Source organism: Mya arenaria, chromosome 2 (genome assembly GCF_026914265.1).
Source record: "Mya arenaria isolate MELC-2E11 chromosome 2, ASM2691426v1".
In the NCBI taxonomy this organism is placed as follows: domain Eukaryota; kingdom Metazoa; phylum Mollusca; class Bivalvia; order Myida; family Myidae; genus Mya; species Mya arenaria.
Window position 1 is genome coordinate 71,096,030 of NC_069123.1, and position 9,610 is coordinate 71,105,639.

The window sequence follows — 9,610 nt, forward strand, 5'->3', positions numbered from 1 at the left end:
CAGTATAACAGGGTGGGGTATGTAAGAGAGGGTAGACTGTGGATAGGCAGTATAAGAGGGTGGGGTATGTAAGAGAGGGTAGACTGTGGATAGGCAGTATAAGAGGGTGGGGTATGTAAGAGAGGGTAGACTGTGGATAGGCAGTATAAGAGGGTGGGGTATGTAAGAGAGGGTAGACTGTGGATAGGCAGTATAACAGGGTGGGGTATGTAAGAGAGGGTAGACTGTGGATAGGCAGTATAAGAGGGCGGGGTATGTAAGAGAGGGTAGACTGTGGATAGGCAGTATAACAGGGTGGGGTATGTAAGAGAGGGTAGACTGTGGATAGGCAGTATAACAGGGTGGGGTATGTGTTGTGTCCGCTAGTGGGAGGTAACTCTTGATAGTATTTTCATTGATCTTTGCGCTCAAACTTTTGGGTAATTGTTTAACTTTCCGCTGCTCTGTCTCCCGCTTTTTCATTGCTGACGTACTGTAAATGGTGGCTGAATGATAAATCTTTCGTTCCTTTATATTCGGCTCCATGGGATGCATGGTGTAAGTTTTTGCAGTATATAATAATTATTCATGTTCTTTGATAGTTTTGGCCACTTTATTTTGAAAGCAAAGGCTCTTCTAGCCCATATTTTGTTATTTTAATTTTCGTGTTAATTCGTACTTAAACATGTTCGTACCTTGGTCAATTTCGTCCGTAGGCCTTTAAACTTTTGGTCCTTTCTTGTATTTTGGATTTTTTGGTTTTTTATGTAAAACTATTTTAATTCATTATGTGTAAAAGCCAGAAATATTGTTGAGAATGTGTTTTTTAGTAGATTTCATTTTTTGTATTTTCAGTATGTACCACACAAATAAATCGACAGACCATTGGGCAGTTGACTTTGTTCTTTGTTGTTTACTGATGGTATTGTCATTGGTTCTACTCGCTGGCCCCAACGATCATCACATCATAGTGCGGTCCGGTACAGTAAATAACCATGCTCAGGTTACATGCAAGCCGAGTAACTGTGTATCATCACAAGTAACTGTGTATCATCACAAGTAACTGTGTATCATCACGTTTATATGGAAAATTATTCCCGCATGGAAACAAGAAGTGTCAGAAGACAAACACCTAAAGCCATGGAATTGTATGAACAACGTAGTAAAGAACTGTTTGGCAAATATAACAGATCTGTAAGAGCTTTAGAAGAGTATATCTCAGGAAATAGTGGCCTGTCCATTAACAGTACAATTTCTGTACTAAATAAGTGTAAAGAACAATGTAAAGGGTTACATCAAGGTGTACAAACTGCATACGCCGTCTATATGAAATGTTTAGAAGGAATGAAGATAGAAGAGAGTGAAAGAGAAATTACAAGATTGGACAATTCATTTGTTGATGTCGAACAGAGGGTCCATGAGTATTTGGGAACAATAAAGAAAATCAAATCAGAAAAGATTGACACTATGTCACAGTGTCCCAGTGATTCTTCAACTCATAGTTTAGTGGCTCAGAAAACTGCCCAAGCAAAGGCAGCTAAGGTGCATGTTGAATTTGCTGAAAAAGAGATAGAATTAAAGAAAAAACAAGCAAACATTGATGCCGATTTGGAACTTCTAAAACTGAAACGAGAAGCAGCGGCACTCGCCACGGAGGCAAGTGAACTAACCAATCTGATGTTTGGTTCTCAGCAGGGTTCAGTTACGGATTTTCAAATCAATGAATAAGATCCTACTTCTAAAGTTCGTAACTATCTCAACAGTCAAATGGGTGATAACATTCTCCATACGTCCAAGAAAGAAACACCGAACACTGAATCTAACGCCACAGCACAGTTTCTCTTAAGGAAGGATCTGATCTTGTCGAGGTTGACCACTTTCAACGACTCCTGTGAGAACTACCAAGCCTGGAAAGCAAGTTTTCAGTCAGTCAGCAATGAGATGGCTGTTAATAGCAGGATGGAGGTTGATTTGTTAATAAAATACTTAGGTTCTGTTTCCAAGAAACATGCAATAAGCCTTAGAACAGCGTACCTGCACGATTCAGATGAGGCATTAAGTCAAATCTGGCTACGATTAGACGAAAGATTCGGAGCTCCTGAAAGTTTGCTTAATTCCCTGACAAATAGACTGCACTCTTTTCCAAGTTTAACAAATAAAGAAAGAGCCAAGTTGTATGACTTATCAGACCTCTTACAAGAGATCGAAGGACTTATGTCAAACCCAAAGTACGACAAGACCCTGTCTTACTTTGATTCTTCAATTGGAGTCAACCCTGTGGTGAACAAACTTCCTCACAGCTTACAGCAAAAATGGATCACTCACGCATCAACATATAAAGAAAACCATTCTGTACCATTCCCGCCATTTCACTTTTTCGTGAGCTTTGTGAAAAAGTTCAGTGTTATATACAATGACCCGAGTTTCATCTACGAAACCCAGAAGGCGAAGGAACCAGGTCAACATAGGACTCGTGATATCCTGTATCAGAGAGCAACAACCAATGGTCGCGTAGCAGCCGCTAAAACAGGAATTCAGGATGATAGTGAATCTAGTGTGTCGCGTGATAAGTGTTTAATGCATAATGGTGCTCCGCATTCTCTTGCAGATTGCAAAAAATTCAAGTGTATGTCTGAAGAAGAAAAGCAAAAGTTTCTGTTTGAAAATAAATTGTGTTATCAGTGTTATTCTGGAGATCATCAGGCCCGTAATTGTAAAGATTCACAGAAGCAGCATGGTGGGGAGAGACAGTATTCATCTGCCGGGAGAAATGACAGACAATCCACAGATCAAAAGCAGAAAGTTGCTAGTAAATGTACTGAAATTTGTGGTGATGATATTGTTGGAAAATCTTGTGCTAAGATAATGCTTGTACATGTTTACACTAAAGATAATCCAGATATTTATGTTCAATGTTATGCTACTGTTGATGAGCAAAGTAATAGGTGTCTAGCAAAACCAGAATTGTTTCAGTTACTTAATATAACTGGAAAATCTGTTGAATATACAATGTCTTCATGTAATGGTATTTCTGTCAAATCTGGTCGAGAATTAGACAATTTGGTTGTTGAATCTATTGACAGAAGTGTACAGTTTGATCTTCCCACTGTTATAGAATGTCAGGACATACCTAGTAATAGGAATGAAATTCCTATCCCGAGTGTGGCAGCCAATCACCCACATTTGTCAGATATAGCTCATTTAATCCCAGAAATAGATAGCAATGCAAACATGCTGTTATTGCTTGGCCGAGACATCACAGACATACATCACGTCTTAGATCAACGCTTAGGACCGAAAGGCTCCCCTTTTGCACAGCGTCTGCCCCTTGGTTGGGTTGTAATAGGCGAAGTCTGCTTAGGAAATGCTCACATAGTCCCAGATGTCAATGTTAAGAAAACATATGTTGTGGGTGACGGGCGAGCCTCGCTTCTTCCGCCATGTAATAGCAAAATACATGTGTCCGAATCTAAGGATGAGTTTGTGTCTGAGTGCAGCTCCACGTATGTAATAGACAATGGTAGATATACTCTGTTTAGACCATGTACATTGAATGTTGATCGTAATCACGTGCCAGCATATGATTACGATTTTGTGTTCGCTCTTGATGTCCGTCATGATGACAAAGCGTCTATGTCAGTAGATGACCGTTATTTCCTGTCCATTATGGACAAAGAGTTTGTCCTTGATTCAAATGATAGGTGGTCAGCCCCCCTTCCCTTCAAAACACCTAGGCCTAGACTCCCTAACAACAGATCCCAAGCTCTTCTTAGGGTTAAAAGTCTTCAGACTAACTTGAGTAAACACCCCCTTAAAAGACAACATTTCGTTGATTTCATGGGCAATTTGCTTGCTAATGGTCATGCTGAAAAAGCACCTGAGTTAGACAATGCTACAGAATGCTGGTATTTACCCATCTTCGGGGTCTATCACCCGAAAAAGCCTGATAAGATAAGGGTGGTCTTTGACTCGGCAGTACAATATGAGGGGGTTACATTGAATTCAGTACTACTGCAAGGCCCTGATTTGACCAATAGTCTTCTTGGTGTTCTCCTTAGATTTAGGTGTGAGTTAGTTGCAGTCTCGGTAGACGTAGAACAAATGTTTTACTGTTTCGGTGTTCATGAGAATGATAGAAATTACTTGAGATTCTTTTGGCATGAGGATAATGACACTTCAAAGCCTCTTATAGAGTATCGTATGAGAAAGCATGTATTCGGCAACAGTCCGTCCCCGGCTATAGCTACCTATGGGTTAAGAAAGGCCGTAGAGAAATCTGATAGCGATGTAGTTCAGTTTGTAGAGAGAGATTTCTATGTAGATGATGGGTTGAGGTCATGTAGTACTGTCTCAGAGGCAACTGATTTGCTTCAACGCACTCAGTCAAGCTTAGCTAAATCTGGCATTCGTCTTCATAAGATTGCGTCTAATGCACCTGACGTCATGAAAAACTTCTCAAAGGAGGACTTGGCTTCGGATTTGAACCAGGTTGATTTTGACATAGATAGTCTCCCTACTCAGCGCAGTTTAGGGTTAGTATGGGATTTGAACCATGATTGCTTTTTATTCCCAAGTCAGGTACAAGATAAACCGTTGTCAAAAAGGGGTATTTTGTCAACTATTAATAGCATTTTTGACCCTATTGGTTTCTTGGCTCCTTTTATTCTAGAAGGTAGATTGATACTGAGGGACGTAGTATCCAGTGATGTAGGTTGGGATGAACCATTAACCCCTGAAGTTGAAACCAAATGGTATCGTTGGCTCAACAGTATGAATGATCTGGAGTGTGTTAGAGTACCTAGGTCACTTTTCACAGTGTCTTTGTCTGATATGCGAGAACTTGAGTTGCAAATATTCTCAGACGCTTCAGAAAAAGCAATTTCTGCAGTAGCGTATGTCGTTGGTTATATTGACGACCATTCTAAAATGTCAAGTTTTGTTCTTGGAAAAGCTAAAGTAGCGCCCTCAAAGAGTCACACAATTCCTCGCTTAGAGCTCTGTGCTGCTGTCTTAGCGACAGAGATTTGTATGTTAGTTACAGAAAACCTAGGGGTTAAGTTTGATAAAGTACGGTTTTACACCGATAGCAAAGTTGTGTTGGGGTACGTTAACAATCAATCTCGTAGATTTTATACTTACGTTAGCAATAGAGTTCAGAAGATTCGCCAGGTTAGCTCCCCTCAACAGTGGAATTACATTCCTTCGGACAAAAACCCAGCAGACATTGGAAGTCGTGGTGCAAGTCCTGCTCAGCTTAATGATAGCATTTGGCTTTTAGGTCCAAAATTTCTAAATGTACAAGGCGAACCTTTACCAGAGTTTTATCCACTTGTCAACCCCCAGTCAGACTCTGAAGTTAGAGGTACTAGTATAGTTGCCATGACAACCAAAGTTATGGAAGAAAGTTGTTTAGGGGCATGTAGATTTGAGCATTTTTCTTCATGGACCAAGTTAGTGTTGGCGATAGGTTTTCTTGTACACATTGTGTTGTCGTTTAAAAAACTTGTTCAGTGTAGAGGTTGGCATAGTTGTTCAGGCATTCGTTCTTTAGAGAGCAATTCTAGAGCTACCATAGTTATACTTAGAGAAGTACAGCTTGTAAGTTTCAAGTCAGAAATAGATTGCTTGAGGTCAGAAAGCTCAATTAGTGCTAACAGTAAGTTGCTACAGTTGGATCCGTCTCTTGACGATATGGGGTTACTCCGGGTAGGTGGTCGTCTACGTCAGAGTAGTTTACCCTTAGCAGAAAAACATCCCGTTATTTTGTCTGCTACTGGTCATGTTACAAAATTGGTCATTAGGCATTTTCATGAGTCGGTACATCACCAAGGACGTTTGTTTACTGAGGGTGCAGTTAGACAGGCCGGTTATTGGATTATAGGTGGTAAACGAGCTATCTCTTCACTCATTTTTAACTGTGTGACATGCAAGAAACTCAGGGGTAGGTTTGAAACCCAAAATATGTCAGATTTGCCAGCAGAGAGAACAGAGCCGAGCTCCGCTTTTTCTAATGTAGGGGTTGACGTCTTTGGCCCTTGGCAGGTTGTTTCTCGTAGAACACGTAGTTCACAGGCCACATCAAAACGTTGGGCAGTGCTTTTCACGTGTCTGTCTATACGCGCTGTACATATTGAGGTAGTAGATGAAATGTCTTCTTCTGCATTTGTAAATGCACTCCGTCGTTTCATTGCGATTCGCGGAAAGGTCAAGATTTTACGGTCTGACAGGGGTTCAAATTTTGTTGGAGCTACCGATCATATTGGGGTACATACAATTAATGTAGAGAACGGCCAGGTTAAGGACTTCCTGTCTAAGTCGGGCAGCCTTTGGATCTTTAACGCTCCTTGCAGTTCACATATGGGAGGGGTATGGGAGCGTATGATTGGGGTTTCTAGACGGATATTGGAGTCAATGCTCTCAAACACCCACAATCTTACTCATGATGTTCTTGTTACCCTTATGGCGGAAGTTAGTGCAATTGTTAATGCGCGCCCTATTGTTCCAGTGTCCTCTGACCCTGACTGTCCGCAAATCCTTTCTCCATCAGCCCTATTGACCATGAAAATAGATACAGATCAACAACCTGTTGATGACATGAACCTAAAATCTTTGTATAAAGACCAGTGGAAACGTGTACAGTTTCTTGCGAATCAGTTTTGGTTACACTGGAGGAAAGAATTCCTTCAGTCACTGCAGTCTAGAACTAAGTGGCAGTCTGATTGTACACCTGTAAAGGTTAATGATATAGTTCTGCTTAAGGACTATGAAGTTGCTAGAAACTATTGGCCATTAGGTCGGATCAGTAGACTATTTCCTAGTAGTGATGGAAAGATACGTAAAGTGGAGATTTGTGTTGTGAAGGATGGGAAACAAACATTTTATGTTAGGCCTATAGTTAATACAGTACTTCTGGTTAGGCATTAAATTTGTAACTATTGTTGTGAAGTGAATTTGGTGAACAGACTGAATCAGTGAATTGGTATACTTGAACAGTAAAAGAACAGTTTTGCGCAAATATTCAGTGCAAGATAAATCAATAAACTTCATGATTGTATGTATATTGAACAGTTAATACCTTACATGTCTTATAGTTACATGCACATGTTGTTAAATTGTTATTTTTGTTGAAAATTGTTTTGTATCTATACAAGCAAGTATAGTGTAACTTTACTTCTACTAATTTTGAAGACCCCCTCCTTGTAAAGACTAGTTGTTATATAAAGATTGTATTTTTATTTTTTGGTTTTCTGTTTTTTCAAGTCAAGGTTAACTTTATAGTACATTTTTGAGGAAAATTATTGTTAGTTGCTTAAGTGATATCTTCGATATCAGGTGGGGAGTGTTGTGTCCGCTAGTGGGAGGTAACTCTTGATAGTATTTTCATTGATCTTTGCGCTCAAACTTTTGGGTAATTGTTTAACTTTCCGCTGCTCTGTCTCCCGCTTTTTCATTGCTGACGTACTGTAAATGGTGGCTGAATGATAAATCTTTCGTTCCTTTATATTCGGCTCCATGGGATGCATGGTGTAAGTTTTTGCAGTATATAATAATTATTCATGTTCTTTGATAGTTTTGGCCACTTTATTTTGAAAGCAAAGGCTCTTCTAGCCCATATTTTGTTATTTTAATTTTTGTGTTAATTCGTACTTAAACATGTTCGTACCTTGGTCAATTTCGTCCGTAGGCCTTTAAATTTTTGGTCCTTTCTTGTATTTTGGATTTTTTGTTTTTTTATGTAAAACTATTTTAATTCATTATGTGTAAAAGCCAGAAATATTGTTGAGAATGTGTTTTTTAGTAGATTTCATTTTTTGTATTTTCAGTATTTACCACACAAATAAATCGACAGACCATTGGGCAGTTGACTTTGTTCTTTGTTGTTTACTGATGGTATTGTCATTGGTTCTACTCGCTGGCCCCAACGATCATCACATCATAGTGCGGTCCGGTACAGTATGTAAGAGAGGGTAGACTGTGGATAGGCAGTATAAGTGGGTGGGGTATGTAAGAGAGGGTAGACTGTGTATAGGCAGTATTAGAAGGCGGGGTATGCAGAACAGGTTTGAGCATGGATAGGCAGTATGAGAAGGCGGGGTATGCAAGACAGATTAGAGTGTGGATAGGCAGTATGAGAGGGCGGGGTATGCAAGACAGATTAGAGTGTGGATAGGCAGTATGAGAGGGCGGGGTATGCAAGACAGGTTAGAGTGTGGATAGGCAGTATGAGAGGGCGGGGTATGCAAGACAGGTTAGAGTGTGGATAGGCAGTATGAGAAGGCGGGGTATGCAAGACAGGTTAGAGTGTGGATAGGCAGTATGAGACGGCGGGGTATGCAAGACAGGTTAGAGTGTGGATAGGCAGTATGAGAGGGTGAGCGAATAAGTGATTGTACACCATGTGTGAGAGGGTGGGTTATGTAAGAGAGGGTAGAGTGTGGATAGTCAATATGAGAAGGTGGGGCATATGAGTGACCTTAGACTGTTAAAGGGCAGTATAAGAGGGCGGGAATAAAAAAATAGGCAGTACGAGAGGGCGGGAATAAAAGAGAATGCAAACTGTGAATAGGCAAGTGGGATATTGAAGAAGCCGGCAAAACCATTACCCTGAATATATTCTGCATAGGGTTGTACATACTGAAAAAGTTCATACCTGAAACATTTCTGATTCTGAGGAAGTTAATAATTATTTATGTTTCGTGAGTGGGGAAAAATGTGTAATTTGTTACAACCCCTTCCCCAGTAGATGAAATATTGATAGGATCACTAGTTTGCCTCGTTCGTATTTCATTTAGATTACATTTTTCCAGCAAATTTGAAATTTGTACTGCCCAGTGCACCATTACTGACACACTTGTCAATTTATGTGAAAAGCCAAAATTTGACCAGATTATGCGTAAACACTAACTTACTGCATCAGTGGCGGATCTACCGGAGGGTCACAGAGGGCACGTGCCCTCCAGCTGGCCGGCAAGTAATGTTTTTGGGGCACATATTTATTGATTTAACTGTACAAATAAGTTGTTTTGTCACAATTTGATGTTTATATAAATATTTCAGCAAATATACAACTCAACCTGATTCTCGAGTTCCGTTATTTATGGTAAGCCAATTCCAAAGTATAATATAGTATACGACATGAAAAAGCCGCTTGAAAATGACATCGGGCCCGAACATTCGATAATGATAAATCGGCGCCCAATTTTACACAGACAGCTGATCAAATGTAAACAAATTTGGCTGCAGTTATACGGGTAAGTTAACTGTTTTCAGAAAATATCCTATACAAATATAAATTGTTAATATAAGTAGAAATATAAGTTGTTTTAAACTGTTAGCATGTGCACATTAAATGTTTGTCATTGCTTTAAATAATGTCATAGTAAAGATATTTGTGTGCATGACGGTTCATTTAGCAAGTTTTAATTCAAAACGTTGGCGCCTTGAATCTTTCCAATTCGGCTTTTATTAACGTCGGAATCATGCTAGAGCCTTTGTTAATTGATACAGAATAATTTATTTGATACCCTTTTTGGTATTTGTTGTCAAGTTGTTTTTACTTCAGTAAACATAAATGACAATGACATCAGAAGTACAATATCGCTAATTGCAATCAATATACTTAAGTTACTGT

At 39.6% G+C, this 9,610-nt stretch overlaps 1 protein-coding gene across 1 annotated transcript; it reads left to right on the forward strand.

Moving 5' to 3' along the window:
• The first annotated feature begins 1,080 nt into the window (after positions 1 to 1,080).
• LOC128245639 (uncharacterized) lies at positions 1,081 to 7,161 on the forward strand. The gene is given in 1 exon segment (XM_052963847.1): positions 1,081 to 7,161. A coding segment is annotated over 1 exon segment (5,823 nt). The 3' UTR covers positions 6,904 to 7,161.
• Positions 7,162 to 9,610: the final 2,449 nt, after the last annotated feature.